Genomic DNA, 19,973 nt, shown 5'->3' on the forward strand with positions numbered 1-19,973 from the left:
TCATTGGTATATATCATTCAGGACTTCTGTTACAAAGCCACACTACCAATTCCCGCACGGCAAATGAGAGCAAGCCCAAAGGAATTGAATGGGCTTCCTCTCATTTGCCGGTAGCAAGAGGCCCACAATGCACAAAGTATGAAAAAGGGTGCTGTACTGGAAAAACAAGCCAGATGCTAAAAAGACAAGGATAAATTTACAGACATAATATTAAACTACACAATGCCAACCACAATGTCACAGAACTTTACAAAACCAGAACTACTACTACTACTACTTAGCATTTCTATAGCGCTGCCAGGGTTACGCAGCACAGTACAAGTTTAACATGGGGAACAGTCCCTGCTCAAGAGAGCTTACAATCTAAAACACTGCATCAATGATTTTATGGTAAGTATACTAAAAGGAAATTTTAAGACAATTCAGGAACATAAGTCCTTTGAAGTCAAAATGATGAAGTATTTTGACACCAACCAGACAGGACTTAACAGGGCTTTCTATCCCATTATAAACCATAAAATTATACTGTTTTGTCACCCTCTTATCACCCATCTATCTCTCCCTGACTCTCATCCACCCAGCTCTCCCTTTTTCTCACCTAATCTACCCCTCCCTCTTCCTGTGAGCCCGTCATTGGAATGCTTTTGTGTTTCATTTACATATTCTGGTATTTGGCAATATTTGCTCATTTCTGATCAGAAGGGTTACCTTCAAAAGCTAACCAAAAATTGTATTGTTAGTCCAATAAAAACGGTATCATCTTATTTTCTTTTCTATGTTTTGTTTTATTTCTACGTATTTCATCTAAATTTAATAAGGAAATTGAGACGCATTAGAGCAGGGTTTGACAAAGTTTCTTAGGATCTAGGATCCAACCCAAAATTTTAGGAACCAGACTTGGAATGACTGGAATTTTTATTTATACACATTTATAAATCACACATTCAATAATGTGCTCAAGGTGATGCATAGCAAGTTATTTAGTAAAGTGTACTCCTGGGTGAATTCTGTGCAACTGCGTAGCACAGAATATGTACAGAATTCCCAAGCCCCACAGAACGCACGGAACTCTGTTTATTGTGCAGAATTTTGCCAAGCAACAACAGTTCGGTCTCTCCTCAATCTCTTTCCCCTTCCCCCTAGAGTTTGCGAGACAGGAGGAGGAAGTGACCTAAGGTACAGTGGTTCACTTCCTCCTCCTCCTGTCACACAGTCTCTGTGGAGGAGGGGGAGAGCTCGCATCAGCTGCTTTAACTGTGCCATAGAGTGGGAAGGTAGGCAGACCAAGGAGAATGCACCATGGGATGGGTAGGAGGGGTGGCAGAACAAAGTGAATGTTCAATAGAGATGGGGTGGGGTGTAAGCAGAGCAAGGCACGAATGTGTCATTGTGATTTTGGGGAGGGGATAGAGAAAGCTGACAGTGTACTGTGGGGTTGGGAAAGGTGGCAGATAAATCTGAGAGTATGGCACTGGTGTATGGGGAGATAACGTTTGAGGGTGTGCCATGGGATGGTGGAGGAGACAGCTGGGAAAAGGAAGAAAAAGAATGAGAGGTGAGGGTGTATGCCAGGGTGGGGGGAGAATAAGAAGTCAAGGTGTATGGAGACAGAATGAGAGGCTGGGGTACTGCATGCAGAAGACTTTGGGGGCAGACAGAATTAGGGATCTTGCTGGGAGTTAGAGGGACAGAGAACTGCAGTTTGAGTGTGAAATGGTACTGGTGAGACTAGAGCCTGAGGAGGGGATTTCAGGTCTTAGAATGGAGAAATTCTATGCAAACACGCTACAAATAATGCAGAATTTTCAAACAATTTGTTCAGAATTTCCCAGGAGTAAAAGTAGCAGGGACAGAGTGGCAAAAAGCTACTGCTCTCACCATTGCCCGAGCTCCTACAGCGTATTTGGTAGTAGAGAGCCTCTAGGCTGTGGTTAGTGGCACAATGGGGGAGAAGCTACTACCCACCTACTCTCTGAAGCTACAACTTTAGCCTTTCTCCACTTGCCCCCACTCCCAGCAACCACAGCCTAAAGCCTTGCCTCATTATCTATCCAGCCACCCCAGGAGCAGCCTCGTCATATCTTCACTTCCATCAGTAGCCTCTCTGAATCCCTCTTCCCCTCCCCCCCCCCCCCCCACAAAAATACCCAGATTCTTTAAAATTTTAAATTGATCCTATCAACAAGGCTGCTGGAGAATCACCTCCTCAGTAACTGTGCTCCTTATGGGCCATGTCTGTAGTTGTTAGTTCCTCAGATATCCTCCTGATTAAGAAGGCACCATGTGGGCTACCTTTCCAAGATGGATACCACCCCCCCCCCCCACACACACACTTTTCCCTTTAGCACTCTCCTCTCTCTTTCTCGCGCTCTCTACCTCCCTTTTAGCTCTCTCTCTTTCAATCTCTCTCTATTCCACAAAACCCATAACTAAATTTCTCCATAGCACTCTACAGATTTCTCTCTCCTCTATCTGCACATCCCTCCCCAGCTCCTGCACTCTAGCACACAGACTCCCAGTGCTCCCTCCCTCCCCACCAAAGCACACAGACACCCAGCACTAGCTCCCCCCAAAAGCACATAGACACTCAGTACACTCTCCCTCCCTCCAAAGCACACAGACACCCAGCACTCCCTCCCCCAAAGCACACAGACACCCAGTGCCCCCTCCCTCCCCTGAAAGCACAGACATCCAGCTCCCCCTTCCTCCCCCAAAGCAGACACCCAGCACTCCTTTCCCAAAGCACAGACACCCAGTGCTCTCTTCTTCTCTCCCAAAGCACACAAACACCCTGCGCTCCCTTAACCCAAAGCACATACCCAGTTCTCACTCTCTTGTCAGTCCCCCCAAAGCACCCAGACACCCAGCGCTCCCTTCCCACAAAGCACACAGACACCCAGTGCTCCCTTTCCCCAAAGAACGCAGACAACCAGCGGTCCCTCCCTCCCCCCAAAAGCACACAGACACCCAGTGCTCCCTTCCCCCAAAGCACAGACACCCAGTGCTCCCTCCCTTTCCCCAAAGAACACACCCACCCAACGGCCCCTCCCTTCCCCAAAGCACACACAAACCCAGTGCTCCCTTTCCCCAAATAACACAGACAATCAGCGGTTCCTCCCACCCCCCAAAGCACACAGACACCTAGTGCTCCCTCCCTTTTCCCAAAGCGCAGACACCCAGTGCTCCCTCCCTCCCTTCAAAACACACAGACACCCAGTGCTCCCTCCCTCCCTCCCTCCAAAACACACAGACACCCAGGGCTCCCTTTCCCCAAAGAACACAGACACCCAGCGGCCCCTCCCTCTCCCCAAAGCACACGAAAACCCAGTGCTCCCTCCCTTTCCACAAAGCACAGACACCCAGTGCTCCCTCCCTCCTTCCAAAGCACACAGACACCCAGCGCTCCCTTTCCCAAAGAACACAGACAACCAGCGGCCCCTCCCTCTAACCAAAGCACACGAAAACCCAGTGCTCCCTCCCTTTCCACAAAGCACAGACACCCAGTGCTCCCTCCCTCCCTCCAAAACACACAGACACCCAGTGCTCCCTTTTCCCAAAGAACACAGACACACAGTGGTCCCTCCCTCCCCCCCAAAGCACACAGACACCCAGTGCTCCCTTTTCCCAAAGAACACAGACACACAGTGGCCCCTCCCCCCCCCCAAAGCACACAGACACCCAGTGCTCCCTTTCCCCAAAGAACACAGACACACAGTGGCCCTTCCCTCCCCCCAAAGCACACAGACACCCAGTGCTCCCTTTCCCCAAAGAACACAGACACAAAGTGGCCCCTCCCTCCTCCCCAAAGCACACAGACACCCAGTGCTCCCTTTCCCCAAAGAAGACAGACACACAGTGGCCCCTCCCTCCCCCCAAAGCACACAGACACCCAGTGCTCCCTTTCCCCAAAGAACACGGACACCCAGCGGCCCCTCCCTTCCCACAAAGCACACACAAACCCAGTGCTCCCTCCCTTTCCCCAAAGCACACAGACACCCAGTGCTCCCTCCCTTTTCCCAAAGCACACAGACACCCAGTGCTCCCTCCCTTTTCCCAAAGCACAGACACCCAGCAGTCCCTCCCTCCCCTCAAAGCACACAGACACCCAGCGGCCCCTCCCTTCCCCCAAAGCACGCAGACACCCAGTGCTCCCTCCCTTTCCCCAAAGAACACAGACACCCAGCGGTCCCTCCTACCCCCCCAAAGCACACAGACACCCAGTGCTCCCTCCCTTTTCCCAAAGCATACAGACACCCAGCGGTCCTTCCCTCCCCCCAAAGCACACAGACACTTAGTGCTCCCTTTCCCCAAAGCATAGACACCCAGGGGTCCCTCCCTTCCCCCAAAGCAAATATACACCCAGAGCTCCCCTCCCCTCAAAACAGACACCTAGTGCACCTTCTCTCACCCAAAGCACACAGACACCCAGTGCTTCCTTCCTCTGTCCTTCCCCCCAAAACACACAAACACCCAACACTCCTTCCCTCTGTTCCTCCTCCCAGAACACAAAGCGACTCAGCACTTCCTCCTCCCACCCAACATCCAGACAGTCACCTTTTAATCCTCCCCCTTCTGGGCACACAGCCACCTTTTAATCTTCCCTGTCCCCCCCCCCCCCTCCTCCCGGCACACAGCCACCTTTTGCTCTCTCTTGCCATCCCCAATCCGGCACACAGACATTCATCTCTTGCTCCACTCCGTGGCACACTTGCATCTTGCTCCCTCACCAAGCCCCCTCCCGTAGCACTGATCAGAAGCAGAAGAAAGAGCAGCTCATGACAGGTCACAGCACCCTCCTCTGCCACTTTAGTGCTAAATGTAAAATTTAAACCACAAATCAATCAGGTTTGTCTGACATGACCTGCCACTAGTGAAGCCATGCTGGGGGGAAATAAGAGAAACAGCAAGCACTGAAAGGGAAACAAAAGGAGAGAGTGTGTGCTTGTGATGGAAGGTAAAGAGAAAGAATGCTGGGGAGAAGGGAAGCAGGAAGGAAAGAGAATAAGTCTTGGGGAGGGAGGGAGGGAAGGGATAGTGAGTCCCTTGAAATGATGAAAAGAAAGAAACAGAAAGAGAGAAAGAAAAGAGAAAGAAAGGAAGAGAGAGACTGGAGGGTAGCATGAATGTAAAACAGAGACTGTGTGGGGGTGAATCTTGAATTAGGCTGGTGGTGGTAGAGGTAATGAATTTTGGGGTCATTACAGATGTTTTATGGGTTTCTGCTAATATTACATATTTCCTGGTGCAATGAAATCTGCACTAGCAAACAGCTAGATACAAAAGGTCTGATATTTAAGGACTTATGTTCCTAACTTTGGAGCCTATTTACTAAAGGTTAGTGTACTAATGGACAATAGCATGCACTAAATGCTGCCCATCCTATTTTATGCCTATGGGCCACATGGCAATCAGTGAAATGCTAATGTCCATTAGCACATGCTAAGCTTTAGCAAAAAAGTCCCTTAGAGAGTTATGTTCCTAAATTGGCCTCTTTGAAAATTTACTATGCTGAATTCCTAAATTTATACTCAAAATTTCACTAAAAAGTAGATGACAACAGGGTGGACTTACGGTGGGGAAAAATCTTAGGAGCTTAGCACTGATTTTCAGCGTTAGGCTCATAAGGTAGGCTCATAAGTCTAGGTAAATGAACGGTAGGCCTACATTTATAAGCATAATTTTTAGGCTTCTAAATTAAGATGAATCTTCTAGTGAAAATTCAGAGTGGCAACTTAGAAAGGGCATTCAAATTGGAAATAAGATGTCTGAAATTCCACTAGTATTTTGAAAAATGATCGTTTATGCACTGGTTATGTGTGGCATGGACATCCATTTTAGAAAAATAGAAGTCTAAAATATCAACAGGGCAAAACAGGTACATAGACATCTAGACATCTACAGTATGTGAGAGCACATGAACATCCATGTCATAAAATGGCAACAGACATTCATGTGAAGGAACACAATATCAGCCATTTAAGAAACATGAACATTTATTTTTTCTGAACCTGTCACAGACCCCAGTATCCCTTGCTAATGTTGCTTTTGAGGGAGGGGGCACATTAATCTCTGTGTGATTATGGGGGTGACCACCCTTAATCCCTCCAGTGGAGCATTACTCAATAGGAACACTTTTCTGACACCTAGATGTCCTGGGAAGAAGGTCTAAACGCTGGCATCCTCCTTTTGGGAGACAGACATCTATTTCTCTTCTGAAATTGGGATTATACATCTGTATTTTGGACTCACTCTAGTCCCGCCCAAAACACATCCATTTGCAATATAGATGTTCTTCAGTTTTAGATGTCCATATCCCAAGCTTTGTAAAATTGAGGTTTAGACAACGGCATCTAAAACCTCAACACTGCTTCTAAAATAAACATTTTAGGCTCCTAAATTTGGTTGAAAATAGAACACAAATTTAGGAGCCAAATGTAGAAGCTCAGCTTTTTGTGAACACTGGGCCCAATCATTATCCCCTTAATTCTATAAAAGTCACCAAAAATTGCATGCACAAATTTGGGTGTGCACCCAATTTGCACGCACAATGTAATTGAATTACAAGATAATTAGCACCAATAATTTTATGTATTTATTAGGATTTATTTACTGCCTTTTTGAAGGAATTCACTCAAGGCGGTGTACAGCAAGAATAATTAAAACATAAGCAATAGACAAAACAGCAGTAAAAATATTCAAATACAATACAAAAAGTATGTCGTAGCATACTACAAAATTATTGGCAGTAATTAGATTTAATTGTCATTTATGTAAATTTAGGCGTGGGATATGCACCTAAAATTTACTCCTGATATGAAAAAGGGGGCGTGGAAATGGGAGGATCATGGGCATAACAGGGGTGTTCCTAAAGTTAATGTGCATTATTATAGAATAATGGGGATATGCACCTAATATAGGCGAATGCATTTGCATCATGTTTCAGTTGATGCAAATAGCCACGCCTAAAGTTAGGCACAATTCCTGGGCATAAGCAGTATTCTATAAACTACACCTAACTTTAAGTGTGGCTTATAGAATAGCGCTTTTTTTGGTGCTGATTTTTTAGGTGCCATATATAGAATCTAGCCTTATATCTTCACCAATGCAAGGAAGGAAGATATTCCCACTGACAGTTTTCACCATTATAAATCTTTGTATTATTATTCCTCATATATTTTATAACAAATAGAAAATCAAAACTTCCTGCTCCTTTACCACAAAGCAATGCAATACAGCCAAACAATGTTTATATATATATATATATATATATATATATATATATATATATATATATATATATATATATATAAAAATAAGAAAGCATACATGTGTTACACAATAAACTTTAAAGAGCCATCACAGAAATCTCTCAATAGTTCATGAATGAAGTGATGCCTGTGCCACTTTGGAATTAGTCTTCTTGTTCAAAGCTTTGCAGATGAAGTTACCCGCTTCCACCACTTTGTGAAGATTCACTCCCTACAGAGAAAAAAGAAAATGTTATATTTACAACTACATTAAGTAGAGAGGTGTGGTAGCCGTGTTAGTCCACTCTTAAAGGTTATCAATAGAAATCAAACAAAATAAAACATGGAAAAGAAAATAAGATGATACCTTTTTTATTGGACATAACTTATTACATTTCTTGATTAGCTTTCGAAGGTTGCCCTTCTTTGTCAGATCGGAAATAAGCAAATGTGGTAGCAGATAGTATATATAAGTGAAACATCCAAACATTACTTTGACAGTCTGACAGGGTAGGAGGAAAAAAAATAGGTAGACTACAGCTCTAAACCAGGGCCTCCTGATTGGGTAACAAAAGGAAAGGATGATTTGAACAAATGGGCTTTCAACAGAGACTTAAAATGCAAAAAGACTTCAGAATGAAGGGCAAAGAGGAAGGCATTCCAAAGAGAGGGAACCAAAGAAAAAAAAAGGCAGAATCACGGGTAGATTCTAGACAAGAAAGATTAAAATTAACTGAGGGGGTAGAAAGACAGGAGACAGAGGCTGAGTGGAGAATATGAGAAGGGGTATAAGGGGAAATGCGAAGAGTAAGGTAGGAGGAAGTACCAGAGTGAACAGACTTAAAAGCTAAAGAGAGAAGTTTAAATTGAACAGGAAAGAAAATGGTGCCTAAGAAGCAGTGCCTAAGAAGCAGGGAAACATGGTCCGATCTATGGGCACAACTATGAAAGTGAATAGAGGCTTTTTGGATTGTCTGAAGGTGAGAAAGAGAAATTTTAGTTAGTCCTTCTAAAGTTACATTAATCAAGTCAGGAAGTAATTCATGAAGACAAGAGTGTGGCACAAGAAAAATCATCAAGTAAACTATGAATAGACCAAATCCGATGAAGAAAAAAGAAACAAGACTTCACAGTGGCAGAAATATGGGGAACAAATGAAAGCTATGGGTCAAAAATGACTCCAAGATACTTAAGAGAATCAACCAGTTCAAGAGGAACACCGAATAGGGAAGGAACAATAGTAGGGGATGGTGAGCTTCCTGTGATCCATATTGCTACACTTAAAAATTTCTAATAATAAGAAAAGATACATCTTGGTGCTGCATTAATGTTGTCACCCTGTTATAAAGTATTTAGCAGATACGTTTTTGCCATTTTTAGCTGAGAGGAGGGTGCTGTGTACACTACAACGTTTGAAATAAACTAATGGTTAGAACAGCAACCTAAAACCCAGAGAAATCAGGGTTCAAACCCAGTTTGTTTCACAGATGTACTTTGTAAACTTGGATAAGTACCTACCCTTTAGAGCCTCAGGTAAAAACTATGGGATCCTTTTACTAAGTGGTGGTACGCATGAACACATGTTTACTGCATGCTACAAGGCACTACCGTGTGATGCGCTTAGGAGTCTCACAGTAGTTTCAGAATTGGTGCGCACTACCCATACACTACAAAATAGGATTAAATTTAGTGCGGGGGGGGGGGCATTTGGAGGCGGAGAGTAGGCATGGACTGCGTTAATCAGGTAGCACAGGAAAATCGCCAAGTGCTGCCCGATTAATGTGGGGTTAGTGCAGGAGCCCTTACTGCCTAGTAAATAGAATGGGAAATTAGCGTGTGGCCATGAATGGGAAAATAGAAATTGCAGCCATTTTACAGCCATGCCCAAAATGGCCTCAGCACATGGGAAACCTACACACTAAAAATAGCACAGGTCACTTTATAGCACAGCTGTGTAAAAGGGCCCCTAAATTTAGCAAGCTACGCTATGGTAAGTAGAAAAAGATTATTAAGGGCAATCTATTTACTGAGTTAGCTTAAAAAGGTCTGTTTGAAGCAGTCCCCATAGATTCAAAACAATATAAAAAGGAAAGGTCTCACTTAACTTTCTTTCTGAGAAGTTCTGAGAAAAAAGGACATTTCTCTGCTAAGTGAACATTATTTTGCTCTTGCTTTGGGAACTTAAAGATTAGGGTTTAAAGAAGGAATTGCAGGTTATTGATAGGCAGAATAAAAATATTAAAAAGCAAACTATCAACTAGTCTCTATAATCTTCCCCCCCTAGTTTTAAACTTTGTACCACAGCATTAACAGATAGCCTCTAGCAGGCACAGCATGACCTAATTTAGTCTTCAATCCCATCCACTCTCCCCAACTCCCGCCCACCCCTAGTACAACTCTTCATTTATAGTCAGTTATTCTAATTAGGATAACAAGGGAGGAGTAGTCTTAGTTTTAATTACATTTCATTACTTTCTAAGAAGAAAACACTAAATAAATCACACTGTATACCATATAAGCTAAAGGCTTTTTTTATGTTACAATAAAATCCTTATTACATATAGTAAATGAAATGATGGCAGATAAAGACCTGAACAATCCATCCAGTCTGTCCAACAAGATAAACTCATTTTTACATGGTATGTAATACTTTATATGTATACCCGAGTTTGAGTTTTCCCTGCCATTCTCAGTGCACAGACCGTAAACGTCTGCCCAGCACTGTTCCTGTACTAAATGTTCTGAAGCTAACGTCGAAGCCCCTTAAAATTTACTCTCCAGCCCCTCCATATCTATTCACTCACGATCAGGGCACAGACCGTAGCAGTCCACCCTGCACCGGTTTTATTCTCCAAATACCAGCGTCGCCACCCAATCTCCGCTAAGATTCCATAGAACCATTCCTTCTAAACAGGATTTCTTTGTGTTTAGCCCTCATATCTTTTAAATTAGCAAGTTTTAAATTAATGAAAAACTCAAAAATACTAAGATGGAGACAGCAGTCCAGCAGCAAGAGGGGAGCTATCCAGTCTTTTGCATGTATGATTATCTCCCAGTTGGTGAGCGGTTTTAAATATGTGCCTGATGCAAAAAGCTTCTAGCTCTCAGAGAACGGGTCTGTTCAAGTGAGGCTAGAGTAGCAGACTTTGAGGAGCTGAGGGAGACAGAGGTACATAGAAGAGACCTACAGGGAAGTTGTAGAGATGTCCCACCTTCAGTCTGGTAGCCCCTGTGCTGTCTTCGAGGAGGGAGGTCTCAAAGAAAGAGAGCATCACCCTGGTCAAGTAGGAAGTACTCCTGTAGCCTGGACCTGCCCACCAGCGGTTCCACTATCCTCTTGAACTGAGGCCATATCTCCAAGAACTTCTTCCAAGGCGGGAAGAGTTAGCACAGTTATTGTAATTAGTGATTCAATCATTAGGCATGTAGATAGCTGGGTGGTTGGTGGACGCGAGGATTGCCTTTTCACTGGCCTGCCTGATGGATCTCACACATCACCTAGACACATAGTGCTGAGGAGGAGCCAGCTATCTTGGCACATGTAGGTACCAATGACATAGGAAAATGGGGAGGGAGGTTCTGGAAGCCAAATTTAGACTGTTAGGTAGAAAGCTGAAGTCCAGATCCTCCAGGGTAGCATTTTCTGAAATGCTCCCAATTCCATGCACAGGATCCAAAAGGCAGGCAGAGTTCTGTAGTCTCAACACATGGTTGAGACGATGGTGCAGGGATGAAGGATTTAGACTTGTTAGGAACTGGACAACATTCTGGGAAAGGGGCAGACTGTTCCAAAAGGATGGGCTCCACCTTAACCGGGATGGAACCAGGCTGCTAGTGCTAACTTTTAAAAAGCAGATAGAGCAGCTTTTAAACTAGAATTGGGAGGGGGGGAGTCAACAGTCACCCATGAGTGCATGGTTCAGTGTGGAGTATCCTTGAAGGATACTATTGAAACAGGACATTTAGGGAATCTCAGTATATAGGTTTCAAAAATGCTTAAAGTAAGCCAGGTGTGCTTAATGAGAGAACAGCATAAATGATAAACATTATCCCCTTCAACATATAAGCAGCTTGTAGATCAAAGGAAAAAACACAATTTGAAATGCATGTATACAAATGCTAGAAGCCTAAAAAATAAGATGGGAGATTTAGAGTAAATAGCACTAAAGGCTGTCCAGAGATAGGCTTACCTTCTACACAGCGATCAAAAGCACTAATCGCACTAAGGTGAACTCTTACAGAGTTGGTCTTAAGACCAGACTCTGTCAAGTGTAGAAGGTATTCAAGCAGGGTCTGTGTAGGACAAGAAAGAGGATCTAGGGCCTTGCTGTCACACCAGATGGCAAACCTCCTCCATTTGAAAGAGTAACACCTCTTTGTGGAATCTCTTCTGGAAGCAAGCAAGACTCGGGGGCCACCCTCTGAAAGACCCAAGGAGGCAAATTCTAAGCTCTCAACATCCAGGCCATGAAAGCCAGAGACTGGAGGTTGGGATGTAGAAGCGACCCCTCGTTCCCAGTGATGAGAGTTGGAAAACACTCCAATCTCCACAGTACTTCGGAGGACAACTCCAGAAGAAGAGGGAACCAAATCTGACGTGGCCAGAAGGGTGCAATCAGGATCATAGTTCTGCAGTTTTGCTTGAGTTTCAGCAAAGTCTTCCCTACTAGAGGTATGGGAGGATATGCATACAGAAGGCCTGTCCCACAATGTAGGAGAAAGGCATCCAACGCTAGTCTGTCGTGGGCCTGAAGCCTGGAACAGAACTGAGGGACCTTGTGATTGATCTGAGTGGCAAAAAGATCCACCGAGGGGGTGCCCCACGCTTGGAAGATCTTGCGGACTACGCCCATGTTCAGTGACCACTCGTGAGGTTACATTATCCTGCTCAACCTGTCGGCCAGACTGTTGTTTACGCCTGCCAGATAAATGGCTTGGAGAAACATGCCGTGACAGCAAGCTCAAAGCCACATCTGGATGGCTTCCATGACACAGAGGGTGAGCTCCGGTGCCCCCCTATATATATACATATATATATTCTCTCATATTGCCAGCAAAACCTTCATGAAAACCCTTTAACCCTTTTCTTTGATTTGGGACCACTTTAGGGCAAAATCAACAGATGAGACAAGCCACAAATTCTAACAGAGTAATTTTTAGCTAATCACATAATTAGCCCTACAGGACACTACCCAGTGTTCTATTTTCTAGAAGCTTTTGGCAGCCCTGACCATGCACCTTCCCACCTGCTTCAATTGAGCGAGACCAGGCAGATCAATACAAAAGCTTAGAGGACACATCTCCTAAGGGAGTGGGATAGTATGTGGTAATATTTGTCCTGTTGTCCTCAGAGACCAGCTGCTACAGTTGAGTAACTTTGCTTTCTCAGAGAATAAAGCAGGACAACAATTAGCACACATGGGAATCCCTAGCTACCAGGCTCATCAAAAAGAACAAAGAATGAACAATAGGGACTTGCAGAAACCAATTAAACTAAAAACTCTTAGGAACAGTCCTGTTGTGTAGATGCAGCCTGGAACAGAATGAAAACAGGCCTAGAAGGGTAGAACTGGATTTTAGAACACAAACAAATTCTGAAGAACTGTCTGACCAATCTGGTTCTAGGCAGTAGTGAGATGTAAATATGTGGACTGAAGACCATGTTGCAGCTCTGCAAATCTATTCAGTGAAGGCTGACCTCCAGTCGGCCACTGACACAATCATGGCTCTGACATTGTAAGCTGTGATATGGCCCTTCAGAGTCAGCCCAGACAAAGCATAAGTATAGGAGATACAATCTGCTACAATCTGATACAATCTGCTAGACAACTAGACAAAGTATGTTTACTGATAGCTGTCCCCATCCTTTTTGGGTCAAAAGAAACAAAAAGCTTGGTGGGCTATCTATGGGCTTTAGTCCGCTCCAGATAGAAGCTAAGGCTCACTTGCAGTCCAAGGTGTGCAGTGTGCTTTCGCCAGGATGGGCATGAGGCTTTGGAAAGAATATTAGCAGGACAGAATTCCAACTCTACCTTAGGAAGGAATTTAGGATGTGCAGAGATCTATTCTGTTATGATGAAAGTTTGTGCAAGGTAGATCAACTACTAGGGCCTGAAGCTCACTGACCCTGCATACTGAAGTGACTACCACCAAAAACAAAACCTTCCAGATCAGGTACTTCAGATGGTAAGTGTTAAGCGGCTCAAAAGAAGCTTTCATCAGCAGGGTGAGGACAATGCTGAGGTCCCATGACACCGTTGGAGGTATGATGGGATGCTTCATCAAAAGCAAACTATACATGAAGCAAACAACTAAAGGCAAAGAGGGGCTTGCCTTCCACATGGTGAAAGCACCAGGTGCAGAGGTGAACCCTTACAGAGTTGGTTTTCAGCCCAGACTCAGAAAGGTATAGAAGGTATTCAAGCAGTTTTTGTGTAGAACAGGAAAAAGGATCTAGGGCTTTGCTCTCACACCAGACAGCACACCTCTTCCATTTAAAATGATAAGACCTCTTAGTGGAATCTTTCCTGGAAGTAAGCAGGTTGCAATATGCATTACCTAAATATTTCAGCACTGAATATTAACTAATATGCATTGAACAAAATATGGTATTTGAATTAGTATTTGAGCTGAAGAATTATTACACATAAAGTACATGAACAACTAGACTACTGCATTTTATATACTCATGAATAATTTAGCACATAAAGGTAAATTTTGAAACAACAATGATACATTTTGAACCCACAGATCTCAGATTTGATAAAACAAATAATTAAATCTCAAGTCAAAGTAAAAATAACTTACTGTATTGATTCCTAAACCATTAAGCATATAAAGTACATCTTCTGTGGCTACATTTCCTGTAGCACCCTTAGCATAGGGACAACCACCTAATCCAGCAACAGCAGAATCCACAACACTTACTCCCATCTAGAAAAATAAAAGAATAAAGAAATGCCATTTTAATCTTGTGTTACATAAATATTGGGGACAACTTTCATGCTATCAGCTAGATTTAATAAAGTACACTACTGTGTTAATGCACCAAACCACATGTACATGCACTATTAGTAAATACATCCCACTACATAAAATGGGACCCATAGTAAATAATGTTTATAAATGTGTGCTAGCATGCAGTACCATGGGAATGCACTTTAGTAAATCTAGTCCCATGTGTTTAAAGACAAAGTTAGCCTGGCTAACTCCTGTGGTCAGTGCTAAACCCGGATATTCAATGTTGGGCCATTTCCAGTGACCGGCATTGAACATCCGGTTTATTTTTGGCTGGTTTGAACTTAACTAGCCAAGCTGATATTCAGCGCTGGCTGGTTAAGTTCAAACCGGCCAAAGATATTCCATCAATTGATGCGGCCGTATTTGGCTACCAAACATAGCCGGCCAGATGCTGAATATCGGTGCTGACCGGGTATGTCACGTAACATAGTTGATCATCCAGCTGGCTGCTAAGCGCTAATATTCAACTGAGATACCCAGCTATCTCAAGCTGGATATTAGCACTTAGCTGGCTAAGTACCATTTAACCAGCCAGTTGCCATTCCTGGCTGGTTAAATGGTTTTGAATAACTGGGGGAAAATCTGTGAGTACTGTTTACCCCTAGACTTTGCATCAGTTTTTGAAGTGAAAGTATGCACAAACTTTTAATTTGAAACTTGTCATGGATAATTGTTAATAATGTCACTTGCCATGAAAACATGGGGATGACTGCACTTGCCATTTGTGGGAGTGATTTTATAAAGTGTGCTCACATGCAAATACTATTTCATGTGTAGGACAGGTATTTTATAAAGTTCTGTGGCCACAAGCATGCACATAGAAAATGTATTTCTACCTTCACATGATCTGTGTGTAGGCCTTCCCAGGGGTATGGCATGGGTAAAGTAGACAAAACAAGAGAGTGGAAGAAATAATTCCAAGAACTACCAGAAGTCAATATCTTCAAAAAAGCAATTTGATTCTCCAGAAAATGTAATATAAACTGTTCAGACTCAACACGGACCATGTTTCGGAAATATGCCTTCCTCAGGGGTCACAACTATATAATAAATAAACAAACATAAATGAATACACATTCATGACTAATTAGACAAAGTGTTTGCATATAGGGCAAAATCATATATTCATAATACATTCATAATACTTCTACATTCATAATAGGTATATAACTGTGTTATATACCTATATGATATGCTTTGTCTAATTAGTCAAGGTTTTTTTACTGTATATTTTTTGACTACATATTCATTTATGCCTGTTTATGTATTATATAGCTGTAAGAAAGGCATACTTTCGAAACATGGTCCATGTTGGGTCTGGACAGTTTATATTACATTTACTGGAGAATAAAATTGCTTTTTTGAAGATATTGGACTTCTGGTAGTTCTTGGAACTATTTCATCCACTCTCTTGTTTTGCCTGGTTGATTTATTGTGGAAGTATTTACCTGCCATTTTTGGTCTGATGGGTAAAGTGGATGCACTGCTGCAACACACACACACACACATATTTTCTAAAATGTTAATGTACTTGTATAGGGTACATATAGAAATGTACTTTGTAACAGGTATAAATTTGTGTGTTGTCATTTGTGCTTTGTTGGAGATGGAACTGTGAAGATATTTTATTTAAAGACATATAAGCACCGATATTGCTTTTACATATCTCAGTCTGCGAGTATGAATTCTGATTTTTGTACATTCTTACTAAAATCTACCTTAACATGATATTGGTCTGTTAACCACATGGTGGCACTGCAGCATTGCTTTCAAAAATACTGTACCCTTGATAGAAGTACTTTTCAAACAGATGGGCAAGGAAGAATATAAATTGATAATAGTAAAGTCAGTGTTGTCCAGGAAAGAGAATGAATATAGAGCAATGCTCAGACTGCCTTTGAGAATTAAAGGCCTGCAGATACATTGTACTCATGAACCTGAAAGCTAATTATCAAAGGAAAACTACCCAAGCTTACTCTTGAGAATTTCTGGCAAGGCAGAACCATAGATATAAAAGTTCACACAGGATCTGCAGGGAAAATATGATTTTGTTTTCCATTTGAAAATTGCCCAAGAAAAACTTACGCACAGAGATTTACACTAATATTGTCTGCGAGTACTTTTTACAGCCACAACACAAGTAATTTTAAAAATGCCACTGACATGTTGAATCCTACTGAGGGGAAATTTATAGTGAACCTATTTTAATATATATTTTTAATAGTAGGATAGTGTTGGTTATGTAGACATAACTTCATCTAGTCAAAGGCACTTCACTCTTTATGCCATTTGCTTTTTAAATGATTGTAAATTATTGCACTGATTTGATTCCAATGTACTTCGTTTAACCCTACGATGTTTTATTATTGTTTTGTTCTATTCATTTGAAAGCTCCTTGAATCTGATACCTTTCTTAGTAGTTCAAGGCAAAGTTACAGTCAGTCAGGTACAGTAGGCGTTTCCCTGTTTCTGCAGGGCATACAATCTAAATTTCTACTAGGGATGAGCATTTGTTTGCAATGATATGGGAAATATCAAAAACATATCCCAAGTTGCTATCATACAAAAATGAACAGAAAAAACATTAAAAATGTGTGTTTTATTATTTGCTTTTGATAGAATTCACACTGTTTGCAAAGGCAGTGGTCATTTGCCTGTGCAAAATATCATGCATGCACAAATGTCTGCACATGCATGCATAGAGGGGTTTCTATATATGGCGACTAAAAAATCCACATGGAAAACATTTCCCCCTAAGCGTATTCTATATGCAGTGCCTAGATTTAGGTATGGTATATAGAATACACTTATGGGCTCAGAAGGACGTCCATCTTTCGACATAAATCAGAAGATGGACGTCCTTCTCCCAGGGACGTCCAAATCGGTATAATCGAAACCCGATTTAGGATGTCTCCAACTGCACTTCGTCGCAAGGATGGCCAAAGTTCAAGGGGGCGTGTCGGAGGCATAGCAAAGGCGGGACTTTGGTGTGCCTAACACTTGGACGTCCTTGACCCATAATCGAAAAAAAACAAGGACCTTCCTGACGAACACTTGGACATTTTCACCCGGACCTGTTTTTCTTACGACTAAAGCACAAAAAGGTGCCCGAAATGACCAGATGACCACCTGAGAGAATCGAGGATGACCTCCTGTTACTCCCCCAGTGGTCACTAACCCCCTCCCACCCTCAAAAAACATCTTTGAAAATATGTTGTGCCAGCCTCTATGCCATACTCAGGTCCCTGGAGCAGTTTTAGTGGATGCAGTGCACTTCAGACAGGCGGACCCAGCCCCAACCACCCCAACTGTTACGTTTGTGGAGGAACCAGCGAGCCCTCCAAAACCCACCGAACCCACATCTAGGTGCCCCCCTTCACCCGTAAGGGCTATGATAGTGGTGTACAGTTGGGGGTAGTGGGTTTTGGGGGCCTCAGCACAGAAGGTAAGGGAGCTATGTACCTGGGAGCAATTTATGAAGTCCACTGCAGTGCCCCCTAGGGTGCCCGGTTAGTGTCCTGTCATGTCAGGGGGACCAGTGCACTACAAATGCTGGCTCCTCCCACGACCAAATGGCTTGGATTTGGTCGTTTCTGACATGGACGTCTCTGGTTTCAAAAATCGCCAAAAATCAGAAACGACCATGTCTAGGGATGTCCAAATCTAGGGACGGCAAAATTTAAGGATTTAGACGTCCCTGGTGGTATTTTCGAAACAAAAGATGGACGTCCATCTTGTTTCGAAAATACTGATTTCCCCGCTCCTAGATTTTGCCGTTTTGCAAGGACGTCCAAATCGCAATTTGGACGTCCCTTTCAAAAATGCCCCTCCTAGTTGATACCCTAGCACTTAAATCTATGCATCTCCATTTATACAAGCAAAAACATGGTGTAAATCCCGGTGTGTAAATATAGGCACAGAGGGCCATATTCTATAACAGTGCACGTAAATTCTGGAATGCCCATGAAACACTCATTTTCTCACCCATATCCATGCTCCATTTTGTCTGCAAGCATTAAAATTTAGGCAGTGTGCATTACAGTATACACTTAGCGATTTGCATGTGTAAATTTTAATTATTGTCAGTGTTCATTATTGCTTAAGTGCTGTTAACAACGCTGATTGGCTTGTTAAGCCAATTAACTTAAGCACGTTATTATAGAATACGCTTGGATTTCAGCACGGAACGCTAGGCATGCTGTATAGAATTTGAGGGATAGTGTACACTCTTTCAGAAAGAGAGTGCCCCCTTTGCACATAGTGCACCCTCTTTCAAAAGAGTGCACACTCAAAGGTCCTTTTACTATGGTGCGAGAAACAGATTTAGTGTGCACTAAATGATAAGATGCCCACAGGAATATAATGAGCATCTTATTTTGCATATGTGAATCTTTAGTGCATCTTAGTAAATGAACCCCTCAATTAATTTGCTCCCGTGATGAAAAAGTGGCCAAACAAAAATGAATAAAACGATCGTTCCCAGAATTCACATGGGAAATGTCACAAAATGAAAATTTTCTGGCTGCCATTCCTAGTTTCTACCTGAGACAGTGGAGGGTTAAGTGTCTTGCCCAAGATCACAGGAGTGGCAGTGGGATTTTAATCTAGCTTGCCTGGTTCTCAGTCTGCTGCTCTACACATTAGGCTACTCATCCTCCTTTGAGTGCCATACAGGAATATCTGAAAACATGTTTAGGGAAGCATCTGAGATTTTCTAATAGAAAACATTTAAAGGGCAATCCTATGAACTGACTAGCATTTATGCACCTATTACATATTGTGAAGAGCAAAGAAACTACAAGCCCCAGAAGGCAGTGCAGCACCAGAGAGATTCAGAACCAAGGAACTACAAAGCCCAGAAGGCAGGGCAACGTCAGAGAAGCCAGGAGCTAAGAAACTACAAGCCCCAGAAGGCAGTGCAGCACCAGCAGACAGATCAGGTGAAGAGAGAAGAATCTATGCAAGGGAGGGAGGAGCCGGGGTGTAATTGGGAGATGGAATCAGATGGGGGAAGGGAGGAGCCCCTAGACCGGGAGGAAGGGGAGGAGAGAATGGAACTGGAGGAGGAGAAAGGAGGGGAGAATGAGGAGGAAATGGAAGTGCTGGTGGAGGGCTCTTAAAGTGAGTTATGAACTGAACTGGAGAGAGTGAATGAAGCCTTGGTGAATTGACCCGGTGGGTGGATGTCAGGTGGTTTTGTGCTGACAAATGAGGGAGGTGGGTCATTAGGTCTAAGAGTGAGAAAGGGACTTAGACCATATTGCCATTGAATTGAACTGTTTAATTTCATTTCTAAGATGAACTGTGTTTGAAGGCAATGCTAAACTAAACTGTGTTTGAAAGCAGTGCTAAAACTGAATTGAGGAGGAAAACATTGCTAACTGAACTGAATTGTGAGCAGTGCTCATTAACTGTGGGAAAGAGCAGTGCTACTAAGTACTGGATTAGAAGCAGTGCTGGGGAAAACCATATTGAAAGCAGGGCCAAAGTGAACTGTGTGGAAAGCAGGCCCAAGCTGAACTATATTGCAAGCAGGGCTCCAATGAACTGTGTTTAAAAGTGGAGCTACACTGAGGAGAGGGAAAGGCCTGTGAAGCCTTAAAGCAGAGTAAATGTACTCAGGAGATAATAAAGCACTTCTGGTGATTTGCCTGTTGTCCGGAGACCCTGATTGCAGACTGTCGACTCGGGAGAGAAGGGCGTGCT

At 43.0% G+C, this 19,973-nt stretch overlaps 1 protein-coding gene across 3 annotated transcripts in view; it reads right to left on the reverse strand.

The window, feature by feature from the left end:
- Window positions 1-7,377: 7,377 nt before the first annotated feature.
- The window catches only part of HMGCLL1 (3-hydroxymethyl-3-methylglutaryl-CoA lyase like 1), a 167,201-nt gene continuing 154,605 nt past the window's right edge, over window positions 7,378-19,973 (reverse strand). For all 3 annotated transcript variants that reach the window (XM_030198980.1, XM_030198979.1, XM_030198978.1), the window contains 2 exons: window positions 14,055-14,180; window positions 7,378-7,479 (listed from right to left, as the gene is read on the reverse strand). In XM_030198980.1, coding sequence (XP_030054840.1) covers window positions 7,378-7,479; window positions 14,055-14,180 — 228 coding nt within the window. The remainder of the gene's footprint in view (window positions 7,480-14,054; window positions 14,181-19,973) is intronic.

The sequence above is a fragment of the Microcaecilia unicolor genome, chromosome 3 (genome assembly GCF_901765095.1).
Source record: "Microcaecilia unicolor chromosome 3, aMicUni1.1, whole genome shotgun sequence".
NCBI classification, from domain to species: Eukaryota; Metazoa; Chordata; class Amphibia; order Gymnophiona; family Siphonopidae; genus Microcaecilia; species Microcaecilia unicolor.